The sequence below is a fragment of the Schistocerca piceifrons genome, chromosome 2 (genome assembly GCF_021461385.2).
Source record: "Schistocerca piceifrons isolate TAMUIC-IGC-003096 chromosome 2, iqSchPice1.1, whole genome shotgun sequence".
Taxonomy (NCBI): Eukaryota; Metazoa; Arthropoda; class Insecta; order Orthoptera; family Acrididae; genus Schistocerca; species Schistocerca piceifrons.
Window position 1 is genome coordinate 230741102 of NC_060139.1, and position 16479 is coordinate 230757580.

The window sequence follows — 16479 nt, forward strand, 5'->3', positions numbered from 1 at the left end:
TTAAGCCAGCGATTACTAGTCTCGTGTGCTACTAATAGAACCACTACACCCACCAAAAATTGGCCTACCTTTAGTGAATTAAAGTCGGAGAAAATCGATGTCGATTTTATCGAGAATTTTTGACAGTCGCATCGAACTGCTTTAGTGATTGATATCTGAGCTGTGAATTTCACCTACAATTCTATACATATAAAAAATTACAAAAATCCGATTGCCGCGAAGTCCCCTTGTTAAACAATCAATTGTTTCCGCTTAGAACTGAATATGCCAAGTTCAAACCACAAACAACTGAATCCGCTGTTTTCATTCAGTTCTTCTCATACACGAGTTTTACTCGAAAGAATGACTAAATAATTCAACATCGATACGTGAAATACACAGCGAATGAGTCGATTGTTTTCCAGCAGTCAAATGTTCAAATGTATCGATTGTTGTGCAGCAACCAACTAAATCGATTATTTTTATTAAGTTTATACCATCACCACCTGAGCTCAGCTACTGGCGTACCTTGAATCGTAGATCCCCAGTCGGAGGCTGCGCGTAACGCACTCCTCGGAAGGAGTATATCGTTCGCCCATCCAGGGACTGCAGCACGCTTCCCCTCAGGCGCCCCAGCGGCGTCTGCACCTCGGGAAATTCCGACGCTAACGTGGACGCCCCCTTTGTCCTGCCCCTGCCGGCTGCGGTGAGCGCCACGGCGCAAAACAGAACCGCCAGCACTCCTCTGCTCATGTCTGGAGAGAACTGGCGGCAAGAGCAGGAAGGAGTCGCTTATGTAGCAGCAGCCGCAGCACGCATGCCAACTGGCTGCTTCTGGGAAGGCAGCGCGCACTTGGCCAAACCTGCTCCACGCACACACACACACACAGAGAGTGGGACTCCCCTTGCCAGCCCGTAACTTTCCGGTACCGTCACACAGGAACACCTCTGCGACACTGGCTTCTCAAGAGGTTATCTGAAAAACACCAAATACGGCTACTGATTGGTCTCTGCAATCAGAGTTGGCCTATCTATTAGATTCTCTCTCTCTCTCTCTCTCTCTCTCTCTCTCTCTCCCCCCCCCCTCCCTTCCTCTTGCGCGCGCGCGCCCACCACACACATTCGCAAACAAGTGTGCTTGCTCAAACGCACGCAGAGTAGATGTAGAAGACGTCAGAATCCTAAACTCTAACGCGTCACATTATTTACTATTTTTTGGCATTTTTTAAGCGTATTCTTTAGTTTAGTTGCATACTGAGTATCCACAGTCATGCTACAAATGCTGGATAAGCTTTATCCCGCAGTGTAAATAATCTTCGCCTACTGACGATGCTGTATGATTTTTTTTTTTTTTTTTTTTTTTTACTACTTTCAGGCGAAGCCCTTTTCACCAGTTACAGTTATTTCAGTTAATGATACAAACAGAACATCGATCTTCTATTAAAAAACATAAACTATAATTCTCTGTGCACGATTACGATATACATCTTTATATATATAATTCTACTGTACGTATGTATGTCACTGAACTCCTCCTAAAGGGCTGGACCGATTGTAATGAATTTTTTGTATGCGTTTGGGTGGCGCCCTGGAGGGCTTAGATTCACAAATCAGCCCGGCACATGGCGCTGCAGTCGGTATCTAGGTTATTTATCTATACTGCAGCCTAACGGCTGGATCGACTTGAATGAATTTTTGTGTTTCCATTCAAGTGGGGGCCTGGAAAATTTACATTCTTAAATCAGCACGGTAGGTGGCGTTGCATTTTTGTGTGCAATATTGAGCGTATTATATTCAGATATAAGTTACGTGCTTAGGATTTCGTTTATTTTTCGACATTTTAATTTTTTTGTACGGTGTCTTTTGATATTTCAGGTGTCGCATTTCAGTGAATATTAAGCGTATTATATTCACATAAAAGTTACGTACATAAAACAATGCCACGTCTTCGTGGACGAGGAGGAAATATTGGTCGATTGACTCGGAATTCAAAATTAGTCCAGAACCATTTGGTAAATTAGACCGGCAGAAGATCAACTGACGGACAATGAAAATTTAAGAAACCAGTCTGCAATCAGACGTGCTAATGAAAGTCAAGAGCAACGCAACGAACGCCTTCGAGCTAATGCATTGAGACAAAGACTGGCCCGTCAACGAGTCACCGACACATTCAGAACACGTGAACAACAATGTTTGCAAGTGTATCGCGCATTGACACAAGCATCACTTCTTCGCCTTGCGTTTGAATATGAGTCGGACATCGACTATTCGTCACATACACAAATTGTCATCGGTGCTATGAACAAACAATGCCAGCACTGTCGTGCACTCAAGTACAAAGGTGAATCGGCCGGTTTCTGCTGCGCGTCTGGCAAAGTTGTATTGCCACCACAGAATTCGCCGCCAGAACCATTGAAAACACTATTGGCTGGAGCTACATCTCAATCTAAATTGTTTTTGCGTAAAGTTCGCAAATTCAATTCGTGCTTTCAAATGGCATCATTTGGAGCAAGAAAAATCGTTCAGAATGAGGATGGTCGCAATTTTCAATCAACGTTTAAGATTCAGGGCCAAGTGTATCGTCAAATTGGTTCTTTAATGCCGATGCCTGATACCGATTCAAAATTTCTGCAATCTACTTCTTGGGTGATGAGGAGCAGCAAATAAACGCACGCTGCCAGTACAACTGTACCGAGCAGATGGAGGAGCGAGAAATTGTCGGTATTTTAGAAACGTTTTTACAGAATCACAACCAATTGGTCCAGTTGTTCAATACTGTTTCAAACAGACTGCAAAACGACAACTATACGATCGTCATCAAAGCAGACAAAGTACCACCTGTGCAGCACGCAGGCCGATATATTTATTGTACGGGCCATTAATGAAGTTGCAGTTGTTATGGTTGGCGACGCGTTTGAACGTCGAGATCTACGAATCCAACGCAGAGATAACACAGTGCATACGATTGAAGACAGTCATCGCTATTACGATGCTTTGCAATATCCATTGATATTTTGAGAAGGAGAAGATGGATATCATTTAAATATCAAACAAAGAAATCCAGCAAAAGTTACAATCTACACATGTCATTACCTAATATTTTATTTTTATGCACAATTAATTTCTTTTTGTCTTAATTATATTTTTACTTTGCAGGTGCAGAAACCAGCATGAAAGTGAGCGCAATGAACTTCTACGCATATCGGTTGATGATTCGTGCCAATGAAGACAATAATATTCTCCGACGCCGCCAGCTGTTTCATCAATATATCGTTGATATGTATGCGAAAATTGAAAGTGAGCGATTGCGATACATCAGGTATAATCAAGCGAAACTTCGAGCTGAGGAATACATTCATTTGCGTGATGTTGTTGTTGGTAACGTAGATCGAATAACTAATATCAACGACATCGGTACTTCACATATTCTTCCATCATCATATACTGGTAGCCCACGTCATATGCAAGAATATATTCAAGACGCTATGACTTTCGTGGGCGCGTACGGACGACCGGTTTTGTTCATTACATTTACGTGTAATCCAAAATGGGATGAAATAAAAATTACGTTATTGCCAGGTCAGACTGCAATAGATCGGCACGATATCACTGTACGTGTCTTCAGACAAAGGTTAAAATCGTGAATGTACTTGATTATACGTTCCTCTGTATTTGGCAAAACACGTTGCTAGCTGTATTCTGCTGAATGGCAAAAACGAGGATTGCCACACGCGCATATTTTGATTTGGTTGGTCGACAAAATACAGTCTGAAGTAATTGATAAAATTATCTCAGCAGAAGGTTCTGGAGCAGAATATCGATCAAGATTGTTACCGCTAACATGACCCATGGTCCATGCGGTGCTATTGTTACCACTAACATGATCCATGGTCCATGCGCTGCTATAAACATTACGGCACCGTGCATGGACAATGAAAAATGTACGAAACATTTTCCAAAAAATTGTGTAAATGATACAATCACTATATCGATGGTTATCCATTGTATCGTCGTAGAGACACTGACCATGGTTGTCAATCACATCAATTACGCATGTCAAACGGTACAATAGTTGACATTGACAATCACTGGGTGGTTCCGTATTCACCATTGCTATGTAAAATCTACAAAGCACACATAAACATTGAGCTTTGCAGTTCGGTGAAGTCAATAAAGTATATATATGCAAATATGTCCATAAGGGCAGTGATATGGCTGTATTTGCTGTTCATGTTTACGAAACGATGAAATAGCACGGTATCAAATGGGCCGATACATCAGCAGCAATGGAGCAGTTTGGTGTATTTTGGGTTTTCCGATACACGAAAGAGACCCCGCTGTTATACATTTGGCCGTGCACCTTGAAAATGGACAGCGTGTTTATTTCACGGAAGAGACTGCTCTACAACGTGCATCAATTGCCTCAAAAACCACATTAACTGAGTTTTTCGAACTGTCCAACCGACCAGGTATTCCCGGTCAATTCGCAAAGACATTAATGTATACTGATGTGCCACGATATTTCACATGGAACAAACAGTCAAACAAGTGGGAACCATGAAAGCGAGGTGTTTCGGTTGAAGGATACAACGGCATATTTATGGGAAATACATTAGGCTGATTATACACAGTCTATCCAAAGCAACGCGAATGTTTCTTCTTGCTGGACCGACGTCCTTCCAATACTTGCGGACAGTCAATGGCATTTTGTACGACACATATCGTGATGCGTGTCGCGAATTACATTTGCTGGAAGATGACAACCATTGGGATATTACACTTGCAGATGCAGCACTGAGTTCCTCTCCTTATCAAATTCGCCAATTTCTCGCCATATTATTGACGACATGTTTTCCATCTTAAGCTTCTGTCCTCTGGGAATAATATAAAGATTCCATGAGCGACGACATTCTGCATCGCATTCGGATCGCTGATCAAGATCCCAATATCGATTTTTCGCCGGAAATATATAACGAGGCGCTAATAAAGATTGAAGATATTTGCATTCTGATTTCGAATATGCCACTCATTCACTCGTTCATTTTGGTATGCCCTCACGTAACTGCCCAGCAACAGACATCATTAACAGCGAGATTCATTGCGAACAACAGTTCAATACGGTCTCTTTAACTACTTTCGTTGAAAATAATGAGCAGCTACTCACTGATGAACAAAAGAATGTACACGATCGGAAAAACGTTTCTCATCTCACTGATACTTGCACGCATTCAATCACAAAAATTGCGTTAGCAATTGCTTAATCAGGTATTGCAGCCACTTTGCTTGATGGCGGACGGATTGCACATTCAGCACTCAAGTTGCCGTTGAACATTCACACAAATCCAGATGCAGTGTGCAACATAAAAAAAACATTCCGGTATGGCTAAAGTTTTGCAGAAATGCAAAATTATTATCTGGGATGAATGCACTATGGCCCACAAGCATTCACTTGAAGCTCTCGATAGAATGATGAAATATCTAAATAATAACACCAGGCTTTTCGGTGGTGCCTTACTGGTGCTGTCCGGTGATTTTAGACAGACATTGCCGGGCATTCCGCGCGCTACGTATGCGGATGAAATAAACGCACGTATAAAACAATCTTATCTATGGCGAAATGACAGTACATTACGTCTTAAAACAAATATACGTGTTCAACTGCAAAACGATCCATTGGCACTATCATTCTCCGAGTAATTGCTCAACATTGGAAATGGAACAATACCATTGCATGGAGACACACATTGCATCAAATTGCCAGACAATTTCTGCAACATGGTAAATACGAAAGATTCTTTGATTGAAAGCATACTTCCAGATTTACAAGCTAATTATATTAATCATGCGTGGCTTCGTGAACGAGCTATTTTATCCGCAAAAAATATCGATGTTTACGCTATTAACTTCAAAATACAACACTCATTGCCCATCAATGAGGTATTGTTCAAATCGATCGACACTGCTACCGATCCTGACGAAGCAGTCAACTATTCAGTTGAATTTTTGAATTCGCTGGATTTACCAGGAATGCCACCACATAACTTGCGATTAAAATTGGCTCACCTATCATTTTGCTTCGAAATTTAAATGCACCTTAGCTATGCAACGGTACAAGATTAGTCATAAAAAAATTATGGGCAATGTTCTTGAAGCTACAATTTTGAACGGCAAATTTGAAGATAAAGTTGTTCTCTTGCCACGAATCCCAATGATCCCTTCAGACTCGCCCCAATTTCCAATTCGCTTGGCATTTGCCATGACTATTAATAAGTCACAAGGTCAAACAATATCGATTTGTGGGTTGGATCTAGAAAATCCGGACTTTTCACAAGTTTATTCATTTATACTCCCCAGGTATTGACTAAAAATATTGTTCATCAGCTCGCATTAGGCTAAAATTAAACAAACACTATTGATTATAACGAATTTTTTTTAGAAAAATTGATGTTATTTCAAAATAAAGAATAATGAAATTATTATATTATTTGTCTTTCATTTCATACTTTGTTCAGTATCCTAATCGCTTGAAATATCATGCAGGACAACGTCTGTCGGGTCCGCTAGTATATGTATAAGGCAATGTCCTGACTGAATGACTCATCATCACCCAGCCAAACCGCTGAGGAAATTCTAAGTTGTGGATCTTATACTGTAGGCATTGTTTAAGAAGGGATCTTTCGAAATTCATACCCTAAGGGGATGAGAATCGGGATGAAGGTTTTGTTTTGAACACTGTCGCTATTAAGGCAATTTTGAAGCTAGACCTACGAAAATTAGTATTTGGTTTCTCTGTCAGAAATAGAGCCATACATGTGTCAACATTTTTGGAAATTTAACCCTATGGGGTTGAAATAGTGGGTGAAAGCTTCTCCTGAAAATATATTATTTTTAAAGAGCGACTAAAGTATTTTTAAAGATACATGTATGAAGACTGGTATTTCAGTTCTCGATTACAAATAAAAAAATCCGTGTTTCAGTGTTTTTGGAAACTGAACCCCTATGGGGTGAAATAGGGGATGTGACTTTTTATTAAAATATTTTATTATGAAAGCATTTTTAAAGCTAAATCTATGAATATTTGAATTTCACTTCTCAGTTAGAAATAAAAAAATCATTGTTTCACTGTTTTTGGAAATGCAACCTTATGGGGATGAAATGGGGGATGAAAATGTTTGTGGAAATATTTCACTGGGCAAGCATTTTTGAAGCTAAATCTATGAAAATTTACATTTGACTTCTCTGTTGGAAATAAAACATATGCATGTCACTGTTTTTGGAAGATCAACCCCTAAGGAGGTGGAATAGGGGGTGAAACGTTTTACGAAAATATTTCATTGCGAAATCATTTTTAAAGTTAAATCTTTGAGAGTTGGTGTTTGGCTTCTCGGTTACAGGTGAAACAATACGTGTTTCACTGTTTTCGTAAATTCAGCACCTGAGGGGGTGAAATAGGGTCAGATTGATTCACTGACTCATCATCGGCCTGGCCAGACCACTAAGGCTAGAAACTTTAAGTCTGGAGAGGGTGTGGATCTTATACTGTAGGCATCGTTTAAGAAGGGATCGTCCGAAATTCCACTCCCAAGGGGGTGAAATAGGGGATGAAATGCTTTTTAAAAGTATGTCGCTATTAAGGAATTTTGGAGCTAGAACCACGAAAACTAATATTTGGTTTCTCAGACAGAAAATAAAAACTCCGTGTTTCAGCTTTTTTGAAAATTCAGCCACTAAGGGAGTAAAATAGATGAAAGTCCAAAAATGGTTCAAATGGCTCTGAGCACTATGGGACTTAACTGCTGTGGTCATCAGTCCCCTAGAACTTAGAACTACTTAAACCTAACTAACCTAAGGACAGCACACACATCCGTGCTCGAGACAGGATTCGGACCTGCGACCGTAGCGGTCGCGCAGTTCCAGATTGTAGCGCCTAGAACCGCTCGGCCACTCCAGCCGCCGATGAAAGTTTTTTTAAAAATAAATAACTACTTAAGAATTACTAAGGGATGTTTAAGGCTACATCTACGACAATTAGTATTTGACTTCTCGGTTAGAAATGAAAAAAAAAATAAGAAAACGTTTTCGGCGATTCTGGAAATTCAACCCCTAAGGGAGTGCAATAGGGAATGAAAACTATTAAGAAAATATTTCGTTACATAAAAAATTTTTACAGCTAAATTTATGAAAAGTGGCATTTCACTTCTCGGTTAGATGTTAAGAAATATTTCTTAGGGGAAGTGCTATGGAAATATCTCCACAAGAACGCAAAAGGAATGATTAACAAAAACTTTGGACTCCAGCTACCAGAATCGCTTTTTGGTCAGACGTACATTCGGAGAAGACCATGCTTATGTGGCCTTCATTAGCGTGAAAAGCTTAGAAGGTGTTGCAATTTGCGAATAACATAAAAATTCGATTAGAAAACAAAAACAAGAATCTCTGCATACCATACAGACTACACGAGCGAAGCGGCAGGCGCTAAGCTAGTATATATAAAGTTGGATTTTAGTGTAAGGATCCTCAAATCTTAAAGTGCTCTTTTACGAAGACGGTTGAAGTGGCAAACACATTTGGCAGTGGGTCTATTCATGGTCCTAAGAGTTACTCTAAGAGTATAATAATCCTTCATTTTTAAATAATTATACTGTGTAACTGTTCTTTGGTGATTATCACATTCTATTAGTCTCAGTGTCTCCGCCAGTGAGCCGAAGAATCATAGCTTGGAGAGCGAATTAGTTTTAAAAAAATGTTTAGTTCAATTAGTCAACATGTGACCCATTCTTAGCTTTTTAACAGTAATAATTTATTTTCTCGTAAGTGTCGAGTTGAGAAATCAAGAGTGTAGTGGAATCTGTTGCCGAATCGCCAAATACCATGTGCCTTTGATGTTATGATCCGTATCCACTAATTTTGTGCGTTCCGTTTTTGCTTGTTTGGCGAGTCTACTAAGAAAATCACTGTATGGTAGGGATACGGTGATGGGAAGTAGATGATGCACCATTTTCGCCAGTTGGTCTGCACGTTCGCTGCCACGAGTTCACGATAAATTATAACATGTAATGTGCTGAAGCAGTGTCAGCTTCCGCTATTAATTGTTTTGCACCCTGTTTACAGATTCTGTACTCTGACCTTGGCGCTCCAAGCTGCCGCTGAGCTATGTTTTGTTTCTCAGCACTGGAAAGTAAACAAAACCGTAGGGAAGTGGTGATAAATCTTACGACATTATTTCCGTCATGAAGAAAAGCGAATACCTGAGTAAGCTTTGTGGAAAGTTCCCACAACCCTCCATCCTGTTGCGACAGCGGCGGAAATAAACTGACCACCAACCAACTGTGAGTCGCAGAATTCGTCACCACACTCGCCGTCAGGTGGAAAACTTTCCGGCGCAGACTGCTGCATCTTCTTTCTCCCAAAAACAGTGCAGACAGAAGGATGGAAACAAAATTGAAGACGCAACGAACTTTTATATCTAGATTAGACAGTAAACAGTACTCCCTATTCTTTAAATAATCGAACTCCCATGTATGAAGCAGTCTAGTTGTCTGATTATTTTACGAATGAGTTAATGTGTTAAATATTTGACTTCGTTTGAAGAAAAGTTAGTTTTCCACGCAACTCAGTGTTTATCATGTCATGTCTCCTGAACTATGGGTCTTACAATGATACAGTTTTCAGATATATTCGTTGGTTATGTGGATATTGTCTGCAAACTGTTTTGCGAATGGACTTAAGAGTAATGAAGTAATAAATTAAAACTGCATGTCCGATTCTGAAGTTTTACAGCCTGAAGAGGGCAAATGTGGCAAGTAAAAAATATTCTTACTTTCATTATTTCGTGGGGTGCCAGCGAGAAAAAATTTCGGAAAGTTGTGACATTATGTGTAAAGTGTGTTGGTAGCGGGGTCTGGGATTTGCCTCGTGATGACTGGGTGTTGTGTGCTGTCCTTAGGTTAGTTATGTTTAAGTAGTTCTAAGTTCTAGGGGAGTGATGACCATTGATGTTAAGTCCCATAGTGCTCAGAGCCATTTGAACCATTTGAATTTTTGTGTTGGAAGCCGCTATATGCTCTCATTCTGAAATTAGGGGTGAATATAGATTCGGTAATTTCTGTGACTTCAACACTTGGCTTATGGTGTTAAACCTTTGACGGAAGGTTATGCTTCTTAAGGAGTAGACTATTATAGCATTTTAAGTTTTTAAATTCGTTCAATAATTAGATGAAATAATGAAAATCAAATATTAGCCTCTGGAAGCCGTTAGATAGGCAACTTGCAACTAGACCTGAGCACTGTGCACCGTTTCAGCCTTTAGTAATTTACGGGGTGTCCCAACAGGAATGGTCAATATTCAGGGAAATGACAATATTCATCTTTCGAAGCAAAAGAAGTGCTGTGAACATGGGCTCTAAAATGCATACATTAAGAGGTATGAGCATCTTTTCATCTTCGATGTTGTGAAACAAATCCTCTGTAACGCACGCTCTTTCCTTTTCATATTGTGACAGGTGGTAGTATGGACAAAAACACGAAAAAAAGTCCAGAAAACATGGGGTCTGAAATGCATACCTTAAGAGAAATGAGCAATTGTTCGTCTTCGCTCATGTGAAACACGTCTCTTCTGCTGAACAAGCGTTCATAGGTCTAAAGATACGCTCTTTAAGAGCCTATATTTACTGGACTTTTTTCATATTTTGTTCCATACTACCACCTCTCACAATATGGAAAGCAAAGAGCATGCGTTACAAGAGATTTATTTCACAACATCGAAGGTGAAGAAGCGCTCATAGCTCTTAAGGTACGCATTTTAGAGCCCATGTTCACTATACTTTTGTGTTTCGGATGGTCTTTCCTGTCATATCCGTGAATAGTAACCACTCCTCCTGGGACTCCTTGTAGATGTCTCGCTGCCAAAACTTAAAAACGGCTAATAAACACTGTTAAGTTCCTTTTCAGACGCATCGGATCCTTAATTTATAAAACCCCTTTATATTTTACCAAAAACACACCTGGGTAACTTAACTCTTATATTCATTTCTTCGTCCATCCAGGGCGGTACCGATCGTGTGGCGAGAAAGGCCGCCGCCAAAGGCGCAGGGACAGAGAGAGAGCAAAACCTGGCCCGAAAAAGAAAAAAAAGAAACAAGAAAGAAAGGCTGTTTAAGAATTAACTGGGACGCTTACGTGAGTCTCATATGACTCGCGTTCCTGTCTTCTGCCTACGAGAAGACTCTCATAGGCCAGCAACTGTAAACGCTCCCTGTTGTCACAGTGACATTTCTGCAATGTTAGTTCGCCCGGGTAGCAATCTGAAGAAATGATTACTACCGAACAGACGATCTGCCGCTGACATTGTCTGCGTGACAGTACTGCCCTTGGTTCACGCAGCTGCCGCCTACACAGCACGCCCATGTCTTACAATGGAGTTCTTGCTGCTGCTTCGCTATGCTATTGTAGGCTCTCAGAGATCCGCCAACTGATGCTGAAGCAATATGTTGCTTGGCCGAAGGCTTCCGATTTTTACCAATTTCTCCCCAATGAGGATTGTAGCGAGAAGCGAAGGTGGAGGAAGCAAACAAAAAAGATGTGTGGGATATGCAAAATTACTGGTCCCTTCAGTCGGTACCTCTGCTGCCCCAAATTTCGGTTGATATGATCTGTTGTGGATATAAAAAAAAGCATTCACGTATAAGCCTGGTGTGGCTAAACAATAATATTACAGCAGCTGTTAGTCGTTGTGCTTGATGGATACTCTGTGCTTCTACGTTGAACCCTTGCGTAAATAAGTGTATGCTCTGCCGTTGCTAATCGTCTGCATTGCTCCCTGCCGCCGTTGGATAAGCAGCTGAGCAGCAAGTCGTATACTCCTAGCTCACTCATTTGTTACATAGTTTAATTCTTAATTTCTTTGCGTGTTTTTGGTACTTGCATTGTTTAATTCATAAATTTCGGGCGTATTATAGTATTTGAGAGTTGTAGCATCGCGTTTTAGTACCTGAATAGTGTAAATTCGCGTAGTCGTTTGTCTTCTGTTTTTGTTTTGAACGGCCAGTGTCGGTTGGTCACAGTCAGTGTGCTCCCTGCCGCCGTTGGATAAGCAGCTGAGCAGCAAGTCGTATACTCCTAGCTCACTCATCTGTTACATAGTTTAATTCTTAATTTCTTTGCGTGTTTTTGGTACTTGCATTGTTTAATTCATAAATTTCGGGCGTATTATAGTATTTGAGAGTGTAGCATCGCGTTTTAGTACCTGAATAGTGTAAATTCGCGTAGTCTCCTTCCGCCGCCGAGCAGTGTCAGCAGTGCGCAAGTAGCAGCATTACTGCATTTACTAGGCAATCTTGTATTTTAATAACCGTTTAAATTTTGTTGATTTGTTTGCGCTCTCTGTAGATTAGTTCAGACGTTCTTTGCAAAACAGTTTTTAGCATGGATAGGGACTGCAACTGCTGTGTTCGGATGCAGGCTGAGTTGGCATCCCTTCGCTCCCAGCTTCAGACAGTGTTGGCTTCAGTCACACAGCTTGAGGCTGTTGCCAATGGGCATCACTGTGGGGGTCCGGATGGGGGTTTGTCGGGGACGGCCAGCTCGTCCCACGCATCCCCTGATCGGACTACGACTGTGGTTGCCCGGGATACTGCCCGCATTGAGGCTGATCCCTCACCTGTGGTAGAGTGGGAGGTCGTCTCAAGGTGTGGCAGGGGGCGAAAGACATTCCGGAGGGCTGAACGGAAAGCCTCTCCAGTTTGCCTGACGAACCGGTTTCAGGCTCTGTCTCAGGCTGATACTGATCTTCGGCCTGACATGGCTGCTTGTCCTGTTCCAGAGGTTCCAGAGGTTGCCCCTCAGTCTGCAAGATCCGGGCAGTCGCAGAGGGTGGGCTTACTGGTAGTTGGGAGCTCCAACGTCAGGCGCGTAATGGGGCCCCTTAGGGAAATGGCAGCAAGAGAGGGGAAGAAAACCAATGTGCACTCCGTGTGCATACCGGGGGGAGTCATTCCAGATGTGGAAAGGGTTCTTCCGGATGCAATGAAGGGTACAGGGTGCACCCATCTGCAGGTGGTCGCTCATGTCGGCACCAATGATGTGTGTCGCTATGGATCGGAGGAAATCCTCTCTGGCTTCCGGCGGCTATCTGATTTGGTGAAGACTGCCAGTCTCGCTAGCGGGATGAAAGCAGAGCTCACCATCTGCAGCATCGTCGACAGGACTGACTGCGGACCTTTGGTACAGAGCCGAGTGGAGCGTCTGAATCAGAGGCTGAGACGGTTCTGCGACCGTGTGGGCTGCAGATTCCTCGACTTGCGCCATAGAGTGGTGGGGTTTCGGGTTCCGCTGGATAGGTCAGGAGTCCACTACACGCAACAAGCGGCTACACGGGTAGCAGGGGTTGTGTGGCGTGGGCTGGGCGGTTTTTTAGGTTAGATGGCCTTGGGCAAGTACAGAAAGGGCAACAGCCTCAACGGGTGCGGGGCAAAGTCAGGACATGCGGGGTCCAAGCAGCAATCGGTATTGTAATTGTCAACTGTCGAAGCTGCGTTGGTAAAGTACCAGAACTTCAAGCGCTGATAGAAAGCACCGAAGCTGAAATCGTTATAGGCACAGAAAGCTGGCTTAAGCCAGAGATAAATTCTGCCGAAATTTTTACAAAGGTACAGACGGTGTTTAGAAAGGATAGATTGCATGCAACCGGTGGTGCAGTGTTCGTCGCTGTTAGTAGTAGTTTATCCTGTAGTGAAGTAGAAGTGGATAGTTCCTGTGAATTATTATGGGTGGAGGTTACACTCAACAACCGAACTAGGTTAACAATTGGCTCCTTTTACCGACCTCCCGACTCAGCAGCATTAGTGGCAGAACAACTGAGAGAAAATTTGGAATACATTTCACATAAATTTTCTCAGCATGTTATAGTCTTAGGTGGAGATTTCAATTTACCAGATATAGACTGGGACACTCAGATGTTTAGGACGGGTGGTAGGGACAGAGCATCGAGTGACATTATACTGGGTGCACTATCCGAAAATTACCTCGAGCAATTAAACAGAGAACCGACTCGTGGAGATAACATCTTGGACCTACTGATAACAAACAGACCCGAACTTTTCGACTCTGCATGTACAGAACAGGGAATCAGTGATCATAAGGCCGTTGCAGCATCCCTGAATATGGAAGTTAATAGGAATATAAAAAAAGGGAGGAAGATTTATCTGTTTAGCAAGAGTAATAGAAGGCAGATTTCAGACTACCTAACAGATCAAAACGAAAATTTCTGTTCCGACACTGACAATGTTGAGTGTTTATGGAAAAAGTTCAAGGCAATCGTAAAATGCGTTTTAGACAGGTACGTGCCGAGTAAAACTGTGAGGGACGGGAAAAACCCACCGTGGTACAACAACAAAGTTAGGAAACTACTGCGAAAGCAAAGAGAGTTCCACTCCAAGTTTAAACGCAGCCAAAACCTCTCAGACAAACAGAAGCTAAACGTTGTCAAAGTTAGCGTAAGGAGGGCTATGCGTGAAGCGTTCAGTGAATTCGAAAGTAAAATTCTATGTACCGACTTGACAGAAAATCCTAGGAAGTTCTGGTCTTACGTTAAATCAGTTAAGTGGCTCGAAACAGCATATCCAGACACTACGGGATGATGATGGCATTGAAACAGAGGGTGACACGCGTAAAGCTGAAATACTAAACACCTTTTTCCAAAGCTGTTTCACAGAGGAAGACCGCACTGCAGTTCCTTCTCTAAATCCTCGCACAAACGAAAAAATGGCTGACATCGAAATAAGTGTCCAAGGAATAGAAAAGCAACTGGAATCACTCAATAGAGGAAAGTCCACTGGACCTGACGGGATACCAATTCGATTCTACACAGAGTACGCGAAAGAACTTGCCCCCCTTCTAACAGCCGTGTACCGCAAGTCTCTAGAGGAACGGAGGGTTCCAAATGATTGGAAAAGAGCACATATAGTCCCAGTCTTCAAGAAGGGTCGTCGAGCAGATGCGCAGAACTATAGACCTATATCTCTGACGTCGATCTGTTGTAGAATTTTGGAACATGTTTTTTGTTCGAGTATCATGCCGTTTTTGGAAACCCAGAATCTACTATGTAGGAATCAGCATGGATTCCGGAAACAGCGATCGTGTGAGACCCAACTCGCTTTATTTGTTCATGAGACCCAGAAAATATTAGATACAGGCTCCCAGGTAGATGCTATTTTTCTTGACTTCCGGAAGGCGTTCGATACAGTTCCGCACTGTCGCCTGATAAACAAAGTAAGAGCCTACGGAATATCAGACCAGCTGTGTGGCTGGATTGAAGAGTTTTTAGCAAACAGAACACAGCATGTTGTTATCAATGGAGAGACGTCTACAGACGTTAAAGTAACCTCTGGCGTGCCACAGGGGAGTGTTATGGGACCATTGCTTTTCACAATATATATAAATGACCTAGTAGATAGTGTCGGAAGTTCCATGCGGCTTTTCGCGGATGATGCTGTAGTATACAGAGAAGTTGCAGCATTAGAAAATTGTAGCGAAATGCAGGAAGATATGCAGCGGATAGGCACTTGGTGCAGGGAGTGGCAACTGACCCTTAACATAGACAAATGTAATGTATTGCGAATACATAGAAAGAAGGATCCTTTATTGTATGATTATATGATAGCGGAACAAACACTGGTAGCAGTTACTTCTGTAAAATATCTGGGAGTATGCGTGCGGAACGATTTGAAGTGGAATGATCATATAAAATTAATTTCTGGTAAGGCGGGTACCAGGTTGAGATTCATTGGGAGAGTGCTTAGAAAATGTAGTCCATCAACAAAGGAGGTGGCTTACAAAACACTCGTTCGACCTTATACTTGAGTATTGCTCATCAGTGTGGGATCCGTACCAGATCGGTCTGACGGAGGAGATAGAGAAGATCCAAAGAAGAGCGGCGCGTTTCGTCACGGGGTTATTTGGTAACCGTGATAGTGTTACGGAGATGTTTAATAAACTCAAGTGGCAGACTCTGCAAGAGAGGCGCTCTGCATCGCGGTGTAGCTTGCTGTCCAGGTTTCGAGAGGGTGCGTTTCTGGATGAGGTATCGAATATATTGCTTCCCCCTACTTATACCTCCCGAGGAGATCACGAATGTAAAATTAGAGAGATTAGAGCGCGCACGGAGGCTTTCCGGCAGTCGTTCTTCCCGCGAACCATACGCGACTGGAACAGGAAAGGGAGGTAATGACAGTGGCACGTAAAGTGCCCTCCGCCACACACCGTTGGGTGGCTTGCGGAGTATAAATGTAGATGTAGATGTAGATGAAGCATCTGGTATCGTAGGACAACTCATAGGCTTACTATGCATTAGGTATTTTGCTGTTATGCTAGTGCGAACGAAACTCTTGACATATGCTAAAACATCGAAAATCAAAGTTCTTTGCTAATCACTTTGGTACACGTTTAATCCATGTAATTCTTGTATCAAATCTCACTGGAAGTGATGCAAGAATCAGATGGGCT

The 16479-nt window shown here is 42.1% G+C and overlaps 1 protein-coding gene across 1 annotated transcript in view; it reads right to left on the reverse strand.

Annotated features, from left to right (window-relative positions):
- The window catches only part of LOC124777407 (esterase E4-like), a 41146-nt gene extending 40245 nt beyond the window's left edge, over window positions 1-901 (reverse strand). Inside the window, exon 1 of the mRNA XM_047252802.1 lies at window positions 508-901. Within this exon, the coding sequence (XP_047108758.1) occupies window positions 508-732 (225 nt within the window). The 5' untranslated portion in view covers window positions 733-901. The remainder of the gene's footprint in view (window positions 1-507) is intronic.
- Window positions 902-16479: the final 15578 nt, after the last annotated feature.